The sequence below is a fragment of the Myodes glareolus genome, chromosome 24 (assembly GCF_982192425.1).
Source record: "Myodes glareolus chromosome 24, mMyoGla1.1, whole genome shotgun sequence".
Lineage (NCBI taxonomy): Eukaryota > Metazoa > Chordata > Mammalia > Rodentia > Cricetidae > Myodes > Myodes glareolus.
This window is the reverse complement of record NC_142049.1, coordinates 42784067-42801799: the sequence shown is the minus strand read 5'-3', so window position 1 is coordinate 42801799 and position 17733 is coordinate 42784067. Positions and strand designations below refer to the sequence as shown.

The 17733-nt window shown below is 46.7% G+C and overlaps 1 protein-coding gene across 1 annotated transcript in view; it reads right to left on the bottom strand.

The window, feature by feature from the left end:
* Window positions 1-917: 917 nt before the first annotated feature.
* Slc6a5 (solute carrier family 6 member 5) overlaps window positions 918-17733 on the bottom strand; it is a 55380-nt gene continuing 38564 nt past the window's right edge. The window contains exons 13-15 of the mRNA XM_048442372.3: window positions 13538-13638; window positions 8322-8489; window positions 918-5439 (exon numbers count right to left, since the gene is read on the bottom strand). Coding sequence (XP_048298329.2) covers window positions 5284-5439; window positions 8322-8489; window positions 13538-13638 — 425 coding nt within the window. The 3' untranslated portion in view covers window positions 918-5283. The remainder of the gene's footprint in view (window positions 5440-8321; window positions 8490-13537; window positions 13639-17733) is intronic.

The following is a 17733-nucleotide window of genomic DNA, read 5'->3' as shown; positions in this document are numbered from 1 at the left end:
CAGGGGCTCCGCCTACTTGAGTGGAGAGGAAGGACATTTGCTGGTTCATTTACTTAACATGGATGGTTTTTTCACCAGGCTCATTTGGCCTTGATGTTGGAGTCCCCTCTGTATGCTATGATTACCATTAATGAAAGAAAACTGTCTTGGCCTGTTGATAGGGCAGAAACTTAGGTAGGCGAGGAAAACTAAACTGGATGCTGGGAGAAGGGAGGCAGAGTCGGAGAGAAGTCATGTAGCCCTGCCAGAGACAGATGCCAGAACTTTAGCCAGTAAGCCACAGTCACGTGGCAATACACAGATTAAAAGAAATGGGTTAAATTAATATGTAAGAGTGAGCCAATAAGAGGCTAGAGCTAATGGGCCAAGCAGTGTTTTAATGAATACAGTTTCTGTGTGATTATTTCAGGGCTAAGTGGCCGGGAACTAACTAGTGGCCTCCTCCAACATGGCCTGGGGCCTAGCATTCATCCAGAACTGTCTAAATGCCTGGAATCTAACATGTGTCCAGAGCTATCTAGATGAAGTTAGATAAAATTGGAAAATGACAAAATATTAATTGCATTACACATGATTTATCTACCTCAGTCTCTCTATTCAGCTCTACTCAGGTTCATTCTCTCTCTCTCTCTCTCTCTCTCTCTCTCTCTCTCTCTCTCCTTTCCTCTGTCCATCCTTCCTTGAGGGTTAGTTAATAATTCAGTGTACAATGGTGTGTTCTGATGACTGCAAGTGTAGCAATTTAAATGCTATTTGTTTCTATACAGCACAGTGGAACCTCATTTTTCCAGGAGAGTCGTTTTCACAGCTGTGCCAGGCTTCTCACAATAAAGCACACCTGGGCACACCTGAAGCCCATTTGTTGAAGAAGAAATGTGGTGGTAATGGGTTTGTGACAGACACAATGACAAGCAGTGTGTTTTAAACACTGACATTTTATTGGGTGTTTTCAAGGACTCATACATTATTAGGATAAACTCTAATTTATAACAGTATGTAATAGGCAAATATATAATACAATAAATTGCATTTGTACACATAAATACAAAATTTGAGGTAGGGCCTCAAGAGTAATGACTTCTTAAATGGATAATGCACAATATATAATAAGCACTCTATACAATAGATAGATATATATGATGCATCATTTTGTAACATAATATATTTTCTTCATGTACAGCTGATGAAAAAATATAAGGACCTGACTAGGAAACATCTTCATTTGTGAACAGTAGTGCTCACAGGAGATGCTTGCGTTCAGAACATTACCCAAGCACATAATTTAATACGTAACCCGCTCTTTGATAGGTCCGTCATAAAGTGCAAAAGAACACGGACAAATGAGAAGCGCGGCAGTTCCCAGTTAACACCCAAACATCACCCCAGTGGTGCTAGATAGAGCGCGCCTGTCAGGGGTCATCCTCAGACGCTAATCAAGCTTCGGCTTGCTTTTCAAGGGTGATGAACACCCATCTGAACTCCTTTCTCGGCAGGCAGTTTACAGCAACCTATGCCAAGACCATATTTCACCGTGGACCTTGTAGGCAAGCACAGCTAAATGAGAGAAAGACGGGACGTCTCACTCCCAATCCTCAGGCCAGCTCTGCATAACACACATGGTGAGGCAGGGGAGGCAGGCTTGCTGGTCTCTGCCTCCACGCCTTGCATGTCACCCTACCACACAGAACACCCTCACTCACGTCAGTGCCTCGGAGAAGCACACCACAGACCCAAATCCCAACAACACAGACAGGATGATCTTGCTGTGGCACATCTAGCAGCAGCTACTGTGCTATCCTCTGGGAAGAGTACAATGGCCCATGGCCAAGAAGACGAAGAGCAAAGTGTCGCTTTAAGGCATGGGAAGCCCATGCGGACAGAAAGGAACTGAGAAGCGCTGAGGCACACATAGATAACAGAAGAGAAACAAAACCCTGACCCCCTCAGTGCTGTGCCTGCATCGCGAAATCTGAGTCCCATCCATGAAAAAGTCCTTGTGTTCAACTCTTTCTAAAGTGCCATTCCCTGAAGTACACATCGATTGCAGCTCTCACGCATTAAAAACACATTTTAAAAAAATTCCGAAGACGTCAAGGTCATTAGGATTTTGCATTGACCACGGGTATCATGCAAGAAAGAAATACATAGGGGCAGATAAAACAACTATCACGAAAGACCAGAACTGGACACATTTGTTCACAACAAACACAGCCTGAAGGAGATTAGAAGTCTCTAGTAAGCAAGACAATTACACAGCGGTTTGCATAAGAAACCACAACACCGATAGTTAATAAATACATGGTGCTTTTTGTTTTAAGGATATTAAGGGGTTACTATTTTTCACATATGGCTTGTTTTTCTCTGTATAAGTTTATTGGTTGGCGGTATGAAATAATCTCACAGATGGAAAACTACCCGCCACTGCGCGCAGGGAACCAAAGTCCTTCCTAAGCAACGTTGCTTTTCCTTCAGTGTCCAGGGAGAATCTCAGGTGGCAGTTACGACAGCGCTTTCATTTTCTATTTTTTCAGTCATTTTTTTCCTTCCAATCAAGTGTGCATTTTTGTAGTATGGAAACAATCCATCGAGTCGGGTATATATCAGCTCTCAGTATCCCGACCAGGTCCAGGAGACAGGTCATTGACGTACAGCATAAATGGAGGCTACTCAGACACACTCCTCCTGCCAGGGAGCGCCTTGAAGTTGAGCAGGGCGATCGATGTGGACAAGCCTAAACTTCAAGGGCAGCTATGTCCAGGTAAGCCTGGATTCTTTGTCTTACTTGGTCCTTTTAAGCAGTTTTTACATAAAACTAGGGAAAGAAAAATGAAGCAACAACAGCAAAATGAACAAGTACACAGGGGTAGCTTCTAGGTGTTTCCTCGACATACCCTACTAGACACAGCTGTAGCTGCCCCAGGTACAGTCGCCCCAACCGATGAGGTCTCCAGGAAGTCAACACTCAGTTCACATCTGGCAGTGCCCACGGTCTCCCCCCACTCCCGCCTTTTAATCACAGAGGCAAAAATTAGCAGCAATTGGGTTGGCATCCTGTACCAGTCCCAGCCGCAGCCCAGAGGAAACTCAGAAGCCGGAAGCCATTCATCCCAACACAAGCACAAATTCGTCTGTGTTAAGGACCAGCTTCGCGCTTTTCTTAACCTGAAAACTGGTGGGGTTGTGTGGAGTTTCCAGACCGACCTCCCTACTCACACACACCACCCACGTGTTGGTAGCACCCTGCGATTCTGGGGCAGGAATGGGGCCACTCATCGGTATGGCTTTCTGGGGGAAACGTAATGACAGCAGATAGGAGACAACTGAGCCCACAGCTCGTCTTCCTAAAATAGGGCAAGCCTAAGGCTTCATCTCTGTGACAGTCTAGACAGACCTACTTTTGGGAAATTGGGAGAAAAGAGAACATGGAAGAGGGAGAGCAAACCCTGCAAGCAAAGACATGAAAGCCAGGAGTTCAAAGCCCACCATGGTCTCTTTCCTAAAACATGTCATGGCTACTCTGGGAAACCCAAGTACCCATCGGTGTCGGCAGGTGGCGTGAGCACTTGCCCTAGGAAAGAGAAAGTCCAGTACAATGGCTTCCGACGCTTCACACAAATGGAGTCATCTTTTTAAAGGGATCCATTATAACCTGCTGTTGGGGCATCATCGCCGTGGCGCGGGATGAAAATGTCACTTCAATAGACAAGATCTGAACTGAAAACTTTGCCTGAGACCCTGTTAGATGAAGACAAACTAATAAGAAAACGATTGAACCAGTCTCCCCTGGAGGAGACGATTTTAGGTTGAGATATTAATACTGTAAGAGGAAAAGATAAAAAGACCAGACTGTGCTGCTCTAACCTTGCCATCTCTGTGGTGATTCCTAAGGTATTTATAAGGACAGAAAGCACCACTACATGCTACATGTACATACTGCAGGAGCACACACCACAGTTTAAGAGTTTCCTATATGCCTGCTTGGGAGACACAGCAATCAAGGGTACGGCCTGGCCAGGTTCTGCAGATGGGCGCTCATTCTCACTGGAGAAAGACAATGATGCTGTGGATCGAGAGTTCCGGAAGCTGAACTGGCTGAACGCATTCTCAAGAGCGATGGTCTTAGTTGGCTTACTCACTACCTAGCTAAGCTGTCTTAATCGGAAAGTTCTGAAAATACGGGGACCTAAGATGTACATCCCCAGGGATGAGTAATAGTAGGATGGCTTTCTACCAATCTCTTGATGTCTCTGATTTCCCTATGGCCACAACTGGCATTAGCTGTTACTTGAAAAGGAGTCAAAATTGAGAAACTATCTTTTAAGAGTTCGTGTCCCATATACAGGTAATATAGAGAGAGAACCGCGTTAAGTCTCATTTTTCCCAGAGGTTATACAGCTTATAGAAAGAGATTCGGAGGCAAAGAGACAGCAATTATGACACTGAGCCATGGTGCTGAAGACATTGTGGCAAATAGGACAGCGATATAAAAGTCGACATGCAAATCAGAGCCTGGCTTCTTGTGCAGAGGGTGGAAGAAAAGACCCAAAGAATTAACCCCCAAATGTGGTTATTACAAAGAAGGAAAAGAAGGAGGAGGGAGAGGAGGAAGGGGAGGAGGACAACAGACAGACTGAGGGAAGAGAATGAACAATCCTTCCAGATCTACAGTGTAGAGAGATGAAACATCTAAATGCATGGTATATTCGGTCAAAATAAAAGAAACGGATATGCACATCAAACCACCCAGCGGTGCCCAAATCCACCTACCAGCCTTGTCTGCACCTAGAGCCGTCTCCGGCACTGCCATCTGCCCTAAAACACCTGACCTGAACTTCCGACTTCTGAATGAGATCGTGACATTGCCCAGCTCTGCTGGACGGTGTCGAGGGCAAGCCAACAGTCCTCAAAGTCTGCATTCTCCCATGCCCTGCTCCTTCCAGCAAATGAGAACACACATCAGGATTTCTCTACTGCTGAACCATGCACCTGCCAGTGCCCACCTGGTCTACCCCCCTGCAGGACGAATGGAGCACCTGATGGGGGAGCGGTCCTCCCTGACATGGATAGCACAGACCCAGGCAGACAGCGCTTCCAGTGGTCTGTGTTACTCTCACTACCGCATGCGACAGACACACTATGTCCTACTTTTCTATGGAACACTCTCATGCACGGCTGTGAAGCGAGGGATGGGGAGAAAGAAGAAAACTGGGAATAAAGCTGGGGAAGGTGTGTGGGAGGCAGAGAGGACAACGGGAGTAACACAGGACCATCCGCACTCCTGGACTAGCACTGGGTGCCCAGTTCCAAATCCTTCACGGGCAGTTTGAGTCCCAGGGACGAGGTTCCCAGGGGGTCGATCATATTCTTGTAACGCTCCCCGCGGTGCTGAGCTAAGAAGGGACCCCAGTCTGGCTGTGGCGAGCATACCAACTTCAGCCTCTGTGGAAAAATTAAAAAAAAAAAAGCCAAAGACACACAGAGTTACAATAGGACTACACCTTCCTCCACTGTGGCGCACCTAGCCATCTCCAAAAGGCTAGGAACCACTGTTCCAGATCCGTCTCTCACTGGAGCCAAGAGGTTCCTGCAGAGAGGGAGACAATCAGGAAGACTAGCCCACATTCGTTAACCAGGCCAGCGATAGAAATATCAAGACTCAGTCTGGTTCACTTGAAATTGTTTACATCACCCTGAGAGCAACATGATGATCGCTCCATGTTTACCTTGCACAAGTTTAGTAGAGGCCAAAGGGCCCAGATTTAGTTATATGTCTCTCCCCACCAAATGAAGAGAACCCACAAGTTTCTACTTCTGCTCCCCAACAGCAAAAGCCATGGGCTCAATTACATTTGTTCAGTAGTCTCAATGGTGGTTGCTACAACAAAATAATTGGATTTCATTTAGCATATTTCCCCAAAGCATATAAACGGCAAAGAAAAAAAAGCCAGCCCTGAAGATACATCACCAAGCATGAACAAAGGTTTTAATTATCTGTGGACAAAAATATATGTTTCTGATTTGGTTCAGCAGTGCAGGTTCATATAGGTAAGCTTTAAAATAATAGGGGTGTCTCTGGTCCTTCATCAGAAGTTTTTATAGGAAAGAAAATCTGACAGAAGCATCTAGAAAAAGAAAAAAACTTAGTTCTTCCTATATAAGAGGGAATAATTATATGTTTATTGCCTATTAAAGAGAATCTGTTTCTCGTAGTTGTTAGTTTAATCTCCCCTTAATCATCAGCTTGCAACCTTTGTGTCCCAAATTACCCATAATAAATTTGCACAGCCAACTCATCAATCTAGAGAATTCCAGGCTGCAACAACAGCAGCAGAGGTTACAGCAGGTTGTTAGGGGAAAGAGATCCCAGGATCCTCTGGCTGGAAGCCGGCATCCTGGGAGTGGTTGGGACCAAGCTGATTTACACCAGAGGATAGTGAACAAAATATTCTGGGTATATAAACCAAAATATCACTTCAATATGAGGGCTCATCTTCATACAGGAGTGAGTGAAAGCAATAGCTACCCGCTGGCCCACCTCAAGTGACTGCTTGTGTTGTGTGCTGACCAGCGGCTCACCCCATCCTGCTTCTTCCGCCAGCCTCTTATTTGAATCTCGCTGCCCAAGAGCAGAACCCACGCAGTCCTTCTCTACCCCAGTGAACAGGTATTTCTTTGTACTGCTCAGGATCAGCAGTTCTCAACCTGTGGGTTGCCACCCCTTTGGCAAACCTCTAGCTCCAAAAATGTTTACATAATGATTCATAACATTAGCATAATTACAGTTATGAACTAACAATGGAAATAATTTTCTGGTTGGGAGTCACCACAACATGAGGAACTGCTATAGGGGTCACAGCACTGGGTGGCGGGGGGCTTAAGAAGCACTGGTCTAGATCCATGCAAATTTGAGCATGCATCTAAATCACTGGAAGATGAGGCCAAGGTTCCATTTCCCTGAGATCTGAGCTCTGTGTAGTCATGAGAAGCTGACTGGCTACATTTATGACAGGCTCTCAGGTGCCATCAGACCCTGATCCAGCACTGATCTGGACCAAACACCTTCAGGATGGAGGCAGGGTTCATTCATCCTCAGTCCACCTAGGTAAGAGACCTTTCTTTCTTTGAGACGGGGTCTCAGATAACCCAGGCTAGTCTAAAGTTCGTTATACTGCTAAGGATGGCCTTGAACTCATGGCCCTCCTGCTTCTACTTCTCAAGGGCTAGAATTGTGGGTATGCTTGAACAAGGGAGTTCTCATAAGTAACCCAAGCTGGGTGGTTCTTCAGTGGGGGCTGAAGTAAATAGCAGTCCCATCCACTCCATAGGAAAGGCAAGGGTTATTTTCAGGACAAGAGTAAAACAGGTTCAGATAGAGAAGGGATCGGCTCGTGTGCTGGTTAGCCTGTCACAGCTACAATCATCTAGAAAGAAGAAGAGCCAACTGAAGGATTTTCTCTATTAGATCAGTCTGAACACAAGTCTTGGGACATTGTCTTGATTAATAATTGACGTGGGAGGGCCCAGTCCATTGGAGTAGTGCCACCTGGGGCTGATGGTCCTGAGGGATCTAAGAAAACAGACTGAGCAAGCCACGAGGAGCAAGTCAGTAAGCTGCACTCCTCCGTGGCCTCTGCTTCTGCTCCTACCCCTGGGCTCCTGCCTTGAGCTCCTGCCCTGGGACTGTGGCCTGGGAATACTGAGATGAAATAAGTCCTTGCCTCCCCCAACATGCTTTTGGTCATGGTTTTATTGGAGCAACAGAAACCTAGCTAGGACACTTGGTAAAGAGAAGCCAGCCTCCGCTCATTCCAGCCACGCCCTGGGATGTCATTGTATTTTTAACCAGCTTGGCTCTTCAGTCTTTCTTAACCTGGGAACAATAGGGGGTGGGGGTGGTGGTGACTTTAAGTTTAATGGCAATAAACATTTGGAAGAAAGAAGGTTTGGATGTAGAGGGATGCTAGGAAAGGGGAGACCCTCTGTGTGGGAAAAACAAAAAACAAAAACAAAAAACTCCAAGATGTAAATAGCAGCCCGAGGAGGAGGGGAAGGAAGCTCTAGGAAAGAGGAGATGTTGGGATCATCCATCCCAGGGCTGCCAGCACAATAATAGCTCAGCCTGACGATTGCCTGGGCTCCTCTGGTACGGGAATAATACATAACAGAAATGGGCTTAATAGAATCGGCGGCAACTGTAATCGCTTACTCACCCAGCACCCTTCTTGACTATGTTTACTGAATCTTTTGTTTTTAATGCATAGAGCTTTTAGGATCTCTCCCTTGGGAGAGGCGAGCGAGGGAAACAGAGCCAGTAGAATTACCTCGATAAATCTGCCAGGAGCCAGATACATTTTTATCACAAACATAATCGGGATCCAGATAACGGAGCAGGCAAGCATCAGCCATCCAAGCACCATGGACCAGTTAGGGTAGCGGTAAGAGCCGTAGGTCATGGGCTCCCACTGGTAGAAGCTGAAGCAAAGGATAAACTAGGAGAGAAGAAGAGAGAGGTGCATTAGGGTGATGGAGGCTGGGTCATCCATTCATGCAACAAGCACAAGCTCCATGTTTTCGTTTCCCTTACATCATCTTATACATACCCTTACCCATCTGAAGAGTGATTTTTCTAGTTGAAGAAAGTAAATCCCAAGGAGATGAAGGTGGCATATGCACACTCAGCTCCTGCTCCTGCATTTGCCATCCCATAGGAAGTCAGCAGGGTGTGGACATGTGTCTACACATGGAGAGACCACACCAAGAGCACAGTGACTCTTGGGATGGGTAGGAGAGGGGATGCTGAGGGTTCTGAAGAGATTGTCTGAACTGACATTGATAATCAAGCCTCTTTTATCGTGGGGAAAAGATGTGTTAAACATATATATTTCAATCATTTTAATTGAATCCAGTTGACTTCCCCCAAGAACAAGGAATGACCCACACAGAAGAGCTGCCTTTAAAGTTGACCGTGTGAGACTCAAAACGGTCCCCCAGAGGTGCCTGATCTAGAAGCACGGTCCTATAATAAACCACGGCAGAGAGAAAAGATGCACAATCCCCCTCCATTGACTCAAGGTGAACAGCATCCTCACCAGTGAGTCCAGAGACCATGCTCTACTGCTAATGAGCTGAGGGGCCTCTCAGATTTCCCAGCAACAAAACGAGCATGTTTCATACCATGCATATAGTACTGGGGTCAGGAGGCTGGCGTTTACTCCAGAGTCCTTCCTCGTTTTTTTTAAAGTCCATGATTTGGCTTCTGCCCATTATCTGCTATTACTCCATCTGAGATCCATCCAGGGAATTGACTGGATCGCAGGACAGGGTCAAGGGAAGGCATTGCGAAGGACAGAGGCACCTTTACAGGGAGCCAGGCTTCAGACAGCCCAAGCCCAGCCTGTAGACTCCATCTCCCAAGACAATGTGGTTCCGTGTGTCCTTCCTGCCTGTGGCAGCATCGGCCCAGGATTGGCCACGTAAGTCCTTTCCCCAGCTCTGCCTTGCTTTTCCTACCCTGAGCTTTGGAGTCGCAGAGTGACTAGAGGGAATCACGCTAGTGGAAAGAACAGGTGGGAGCTTTTTGGAGAAGCGTGGAGCTCTACACAAGCACGAGGCATCCACACTACTGCTGCAGCACCCGGGCTCCAGGGCGCGTGATTCTTCCAATGCAACAGTGATTCATATGCTGACTCAAAGCGATGTGAGCCTGAATGCAAGGCTTCCACGGAGAATGAGGTCTACGTTAGCCCCCCCACATACACACATTTGCCCCTGGAATCCCTAAGCCTTCTTAGCCCGTCTTTTGGAAGTCGGGCCCAGTATCACTACGGCTTGCTGTTCTGTTCCGTTTCCTATATAAATAGCACTGCATCTGCTTGTGTGTGTGCCTTACTCAGGAACGTGATCAGACTATGCATATGTTAATTGCGTGAGGATATTTATGGCTCCGTAAATCCGCAACGGCACATAGAAGAATGATGGATTTTATTTCAGAGGCCCTGAAGTAATTTAAAACCATAATCTTACCCTAGTCCAAGACCTCAAAGATATCTATGCCACGGAAGGCAAATGGCAAAGCATAGGCGGGGCTGAGACCTTTGACGCCCATTCCCACTTGTGCAAATATCACATTAAACTTTTAGGCACACGCTGGTGGCTTGCCATAAATTTCCCTCTGCCAAGTCAGCGTTGGTGAAAGTCTGCCCTTGGGTGGGCTTTGGGGCAAGGGAGTGGAGATTTAGCCACTGAGTCACGCCCACCCCTGCCTTTGACTGACAGCTACCAAGACAGACCCAGGAGACCCTGGTTGGTGAGGATGGAGCTGACCACATCTCTCACCCCAAACAGCACAGCGCATCTGCCTCAAGACAGTGCCAGGGCATCTCCTCAGCTTCTGACATGAAATCAAGAGAAGCCCAGCAGAGCTGAGGAACTTTCCCAAAAAGGAAAATTAAAAAAAAAAAAAGCAAAAAAAACAAAAAAAAAACAACAAAAAAAAAGCTCCTCTGGAATTCCTTCTCCCTGATTCTGAAGACTTGACCATTTTAACCCAAACTGGCCATGTTCCACCCAAGGATGAGAAGCTAGTGTGTCAGAGGGTGGGCTTCACCTCAGAGGCAATGTTTTGACTCTGTGGCCTTGTGGCCTCGAGCGATCCCTCACCCTCTCTGAGCCTCTGTGCACGCGTCTATGAAGGGAGAGACAGCATGGGTACAAACTTCAACAACTAGGCTGGTGAAGGGCCTGCCTCAAGCACACCTCCACACAGCAGCAGCAGGTGTGTTTCCACAGAACATGGACACACGCTAACACTCTTCCAGGGCTGGAGGGAAAGGAGGGCAGGATCTGGAACAAATTCTAACATTGACTTCGCTGATAATAAAGCATGAGGAGTGGAGGTGAGGGGTCAAAGGTCAGCAGGGACAGGATGCACTACGGCAGCATCTGCAGACCATGGGTAGCACCCTCGTCCTCCTACCCACAAGCTAAGCCCGGCTCCCCACACAATCCAGCTCTGAGTACCTGTCTTTAAGACTCTTCAGGTGTCACGCCCCAACTTGGGGGCGGGGGTGGGGGGGGGACTTTCAAACCACAGTGTGGATGTGGGTAAGCTATGGTGTCAGTGCAGAAAATGAGGACAGCAGAATGGATTTTCTATCTAAACCTCCAGTGTTTCCGAAAGTTACGGTTTGATTAAAACACACTGTGAGACAGAATTAAAAAATAAAAAAGCAAACAAATGAAGAAAACATGTTTTTTCATTGCACCTGCTTTTAACCAGCCTGCATCTTAAGCAAAGCTGCTGTCAGGTAGTGAAAAGCGGGCTCTTTATCTGGTTTCTAGCGCCACCTACTGGGACATTAGGAATTACAAACAAGTTCCTTCAGGCTTGCCCAAAAAGGACTCCCAAAAGCCAGAGGAAGAAAAAGAAAAGCTTCAGAGGATAGGAAAGGCAAAATCTCCGCTAGTTAACTTGCTTTGTGAAGAGAGCAAAGGCCACACTGACAGCTTCTGTCACAATAATGGGGTGACAAAGTGTGAGTCTAAGTCCCTGTACAGATCACGGACACATAAAGGGCTCTGTTCGTTAGAAGAGTGGATGTCAGGTAATCTCAAAACACCATCCTGACCCTTGAAGTTGGCAAAAGTGGCTCTCAAAGCAATAAAATCAACAGTTAAAACCTGATTGAAACTCCATTAATTGTAGAGCAGACACATAGTGTGGTGGTTAGGAGCCAGAATACGTGAGTTTGAAATTAGACTGTAGCCAACTTTTGTATATTGCATGTTAGGTCAGTTACATAACTCCAGGCTTCAGTTTCCTTGTGATATTTTGGTGGTGGTGGCGGAGGTTCTCTGAGACAGGGTTTCTCTCTGTAACAGCTCTGGCTATCCTGGAACTCACTCTGTAGACCAGGCTAGCCTCAAAAGCACAGAGATCCACCTGCCTCAGGATGTGCACCCCCACCACCCGGCAGTGATATTTAGTTTTGCTTGCCAACTTGACACACCCTAGAGTCATCTGGAAGGGAGTCTCAATGACGGACTGTCTAGATCAGGTGGCCCTGTGGGTATTATCGTACTTATGCTAACTGATGTGGGGGTCACACAATCACTGTGGACGGCATCATTCTCTAGGCAGGGGGATCTCATAGTATAAAAATCAGGGGCTGGAGATATGGCTCACAGCCATCTGTAACTCCAGCTCCAGGGGATCCAATGCCATCTTCTGGAATCTGCAGGAACCCACATGCACCTGCACATACATGCACACAGAGACACACATGCACACTCATAAGAAAATAGCAGAATAAATTCTTTCCTGGAAAGTGGAGAACTAGCTAGGCACTAACAACCCTGGGTGCCTTCACATAGCTCTGCTATTGACTGTGGGTGGAGCTAGCTGCTTCAGGCTCCTCCCACTGTGATGTCCTTGTTATTAATGTGGGATTCCTTCTGTATGTTATGAATATGTATTCATCTCATTGGTTAATAAAGAACCTGCTTTGGCCTATGTAAGAATAGAATATAGGCAGGAAATTAGGCAGGAAATCCAAGCAGAGATAGAGAGAGAAAGAAGGCAGGATCGAGAGAGATGCCAGCAAGCCCCTCATAAAACAGGATAGAACACCTAAAGTAACACCTTGGCCACATGGTGACATACAGATTTTTAGAAATGGGTTAATTTACAAGTGAGATCTAGTTAACAATAGCCTAAGCCATTAGACAAGCAATTTTATTAATATTAGTCTCTGAGTGGTTAACTATTCTTTTTTTTCTTTTCTTTTTTTGGTTTTTTGTTTGTATTTTCATTGTTGTTGTTTTTTTGTTTTTTGAAACAGAGTTTCTCCATAGCTTTGGAACCTGTCCTGGAACTCACTCTATAGACCAGGTTAGTCTCGAACTCACAGAGATTTGCCTGTCTCTGCCTCCCAAGTGCTGGGATTAACAGCGTGCACCAGTGATTGATTATTCTATAAGCAGTTGCGGGGACTGGCAGGCAGGAGAGAGACCGGTTCCGTGGACCCAGGGAAGACAGCGAAAGCCTTTGGCTATACATCATGATTAGTTACAACGTGGAACTGAATCCTTTTGTCCTGTAAGTTGTTAGAACATCTTATCATGGCAACTGAAAATGAAATAGGATGTTCCACTTCTGCAAGACAGCCTGGCAGTACTGTGAGAGGGAGCTCTACACACAAATCACCTCAACAGAATCAGAACCGAGGGAGATGTATGGTTCGCATGGCTGTGGACTGCCGTCTGCTAGCACACAAGACAGATGGATGTAAGGTAGGCATTCTACACAGATGTGCTAATGCCCATCATGCAGTCCCAGCTGTGCTCCGCACCAGCTGGGCACCTGCAGGTAAGTCACTTCATCTTTCTGAATTTCAGTTCACCCCCCCCCGGAAGACGAGGGCAATACCCATCCCCCCAGCTCCCCAGGCTCACGGGGAGGCACATACATTCAAAGGCGGAACACTGGCATGCACATGAGGCGAAGCAGTGTCTCTGAGAGAAGGCTCTCAGTCCTTACAGTTAAAATGGTTGGGGTGACAAACGCCCAGCAGACTTTCCAGAAGATGTTGGGCTGGAATCCAATCATCATCTCGATGTCTTCACAGAATCTCTGCAAGCCTGCAAAGAGACAGCAGGGGCCATGTGTGAGGTGCGGTGGGCAGGGGCAGGGGCAGATGCCAGGGCCCCTCACTCAAGAACCTTGGATAAGGAAGAACCCAACTGAAGTCTCCTATTGCACTGGAAACCCTGGGACAGATGCCTCACTGCCAGGGGCCCTGGGGCTAACTGAATGTTGAACCAGATACTAAACCCTCTCTTCAGTGAGGCTCAGAGGTGTCATGGCAACACCCCCAAGGCTTAGCTCCTGGAGTGTGACTGTGGTCCTTACACGCATATGGCTGCTGTGGGAGGCGGCTTGGTGTGCTGGTTGACAAGACTGGCAAAAAAAGATTTTGGAAAATCAAGATGCTGTTTTATGAAAGGCCTGGTACTTAACAAGAGTTTATGTGGGCTGGATGTGTGGCTCGTGCCTCTCAAGAGCATTTCCTTCACATCCGCATAGCTCTGCTGGGTGTACGATCATGATTACAGGTGAAACCAATGTACATTCCTAGTGCCCATCACACGCAGCTGGAACGGAATGGCTGTGATCTTGGCCACACCCCAGCTTCACTAAAGTAAAATGCAAAGGAGGCGGTTCTTCATCCAGTCCCACACTGCCACCTTCCTGGTAACCTTAGTTTAGGAGTGGGATTGGAACTCGGATTGGAAGGAAAGGCACTAAGAACCCTCAGAACTGGGGAGTCAATATGCAAAAGGGGGGGCCTGATAGCTTCCTGAATGCACATCTCTGTGCTAGGAATGTCTAAAACCCCACTCTTGTATATTCAAGATGTGTTCCTCATAGAGAGAGGGGAGCCCTGATGTGCTGGCGACAGAGCCATCGCGTGAAATCTAGAGATGCCTCCAAAAGTTAGAAGCAGAGGTTAACAGAGAACCAGTGTTCATTCCCACTGTGGTAGACAGCCAGCGGATGCGGGACAGTGTGCTAAAGATGTCTGATCACAGCTCACTATGGCACTATTCACAGTCACCAAATCATGACAGGAACTTACCTACCTGTCAAAGACGAGTAAAGAGAAGGTCACATCCACATACATGCACATTAGCTCATACATGCACACGTATGCATACACATCATCACACATGCATTTACACACACACACACACACACACACAAGCAACATCATACTCAACCACACCAAGGAACCTGAAGGACATTATGTTCTGTAAAGTCAGCCAGATAAAGCCAGATGCCACACAATCTCCCTTATCTGTGGAATCTAAGACAAACAGACAGACATAGCCTTGGATGCAGAGAACAGAATGGTAGCTTTCAAAGGCTGAGGAGTGCACATAGGGCTATACTGGCCAAGGGTATGTCTCTGTTAGAATAAACACTGAGGGGTATCTAAGGTAATAATTGTGTTAGCTAGTTTGATGTAATCATTGCATTGCACACATATATTGTCAGTGTCATTTGAACCCCATGACCAAGGTTGACCAGGTGAACAGGACCCTACGCTCGGGGGACCCTGCACCTGGTATAATGCTCTCCGCCCACCACCTCGAAACTCTGTGCCAAACTTTAATAAGAGATTCCATGTTTTCATTTTGTGTGAGGTCGCACAAATTGTGTCTCCCGTTCGAGTGAAGCTGTGGGCAATGCCCCAGTCGTTCTAATCTGGGCAGCATGGATGCCCGTCTCTGAAAGCTAAACCCTCTCCCGAAAGGTTTCCACCTCGGTTGAAGCTCAGCTGAACCCTCTCTCAGTCTCCACATTCATTTCTTTCATCTCTACGGGGTCGTGTTCCTGGTTTCCCCAGCCACTCACACTTTCTTTTCTCTCTGAACAGTCAAAGAGCTCAGAGTCGGGAAGCTCAGCTTAGGGCTGACCTCCTCAACCATCTTACCATCTTACCGTGTCTGTGGAGCTGGGCCTCTGCCACATACTAGCAGGATAATAAAATCCCAAATCGTCCCCATCATAGAACAAATGTCTGAATGCTTCCTCTCTAATATAGAGACCCTTAAAGGGAACTGAAAGCCTCCGATCACGCCCTTGCTCCCTCAGCACTGAGTCCAGCACCAGATCGACCAGGTTCATTTCCCTTCTCCCCAGACTGCACTCAGCCCTCTCACGCCTGTTGTCATCTTAGAAAGAACACACTGCTCTCGGGGAATGCAGTGCATGCGTTTATGCGGGTTCTCTTTCCAGCGCTAACAACTAATCCTTTCTCCCTGGATTTACTTCTTCTTGTTTTGTTTTTAGTTAGCATTCAGAACAATGACTCTCGCTAGGATACTCTGTTGTATATATATTGCAATGGGTTGCTCACAGCCTCCCATCTCCCCCTCTTTTCCTGCTCATCCTGCCCAATTTCCCCCTGTGCTTCTATGGTGAGACAGTGAGGGAAGGAGGGAGGGGAAGAGGGAAGGATGGGAGAAGAGATTGAAATTTACTTTTTGTTAGATTTCCTATATTTTTAATTATGTGCATGCGTGCATGTCAAGGTATTGTGTGCATGCATGTGATCCCAGTGCCCACAAAGGACAGCAGAGGGCACCAGATACCCTGAAATTGGAGTTTGAGGCAATTGTGAGTGCTGGGAACCAAACTCTGGTCATCTCTCAAGTCCCCAAATTTACACACACACACACACACACACACTTTTATTTTATTTTTATGTATTTGGGTTTTTTTGCTTTCACGTGTATATGGACCATGTGTGTGCCTGGTGACCACAGAGGTCAGAAGAAGCCATTGGATCCTCTGAGACTGGAGTTACAGGCAGTTGTGTGTCTGTGTGCGGTGCTGGGAATGGGACCTGGATCCTCTGGAAGAGCATCCAGGGCTCCTAACCACTGAGCCATCTCTCCAGCCCCAAGCTTTTCTTCTTAAATATCCATCAGATGCAATCCCAAGTCCAGCCTGGGTCCATCACAGGCTCTATTTGATTCTGAGGGGTGCTCCACACCGTTCCTTAGGGACCAAAGGATTTCCTGTCCCCAAGGAAATCAGAAGAGTCCAAGGAATGAAACAATTGCGCTTTACCTCATCCTTCACAACCAAGACAGCTCCTGGCGGGTTTGCTTGGGCCTGGGAGGAGACAATTTAACTTCTAAAATTAGACACGTTAAAAAGAGTCTGATTTAATCGCTTTCAGACCTCACTGAACTAGCCTGCTTTACCAGAAAGCACTTTGCGAATGGGTCTTTCATGGCCCTTAGCATGGAGAAATAGAGGAAGGGGTAACTCCCTGCACGTGGGCCTGGTTGTGCATAGGGTACAAGGGAAGCACACTCCTCTTGCCAGTGAGATGATCTCTAGTCTTAAAAACTCCTTCTCAGCTCCTATCCAAAAGTAATTCCAGGACTGGAGAGCCGGCTCTGCAGTTAAGAGCACATACAGTATTTTTTGTTGTTGTTGTTTTATTTTGTTTTGTTTTTTCAAGACAGGGTTTCTCTGCAGCTTTGGAGCCTGGCCTGGAACCAGGCTGGCCTCGAAATCACAGAGATCTTCCTGTCTCTGCCTCCTGAGTGCTGGGATTAAAGGTGTGCACCACCACCGCCTGGTTACACATATAGTTTTTATAGAGAACCAGAGTTCAACTTCCAGCACCCACAGTGGGTGACTCACATCTGCCTGGGACCCCAGTTCTGGAAACCTGGGGTTCTTCTGATCTTCACAGACACTACACTACATATACCCACACTCAGACACACATATCCAATACATGTGTTTTAATTTTTTAAAATTAAGGATTGCAACCTCTTCCTGTTTCTAGAGTGCCTGGATTTTACAAGAAAGATTTTCATTTTCTCTACAGATTCTCTGCTCTGTTTCTCTTTTATTTGAATGCAATTACCTGGCAACCTAGAAACAGTGGCATAGCTGTCATTAGAGACTAACAATCACTTCAGAATCAAGACACTTGTCCAGAGGACACACAGAAATTGGAGGGTCTTTCCCCCCCTTTGGAGAACATGTTACCTCTGGCCTCCCCACAAGATAGTCTGGGGTGCCTGCAGTCTCTGTCCCAAGCAATTCATTTCACTTGTTTTTCATTTAAGAAAAGTTGCTCTCTTCAGGGGGATGGCAATACTATCAGATCATTGAACCTCCAAAGTATTATCCCCCTGATACTTGCT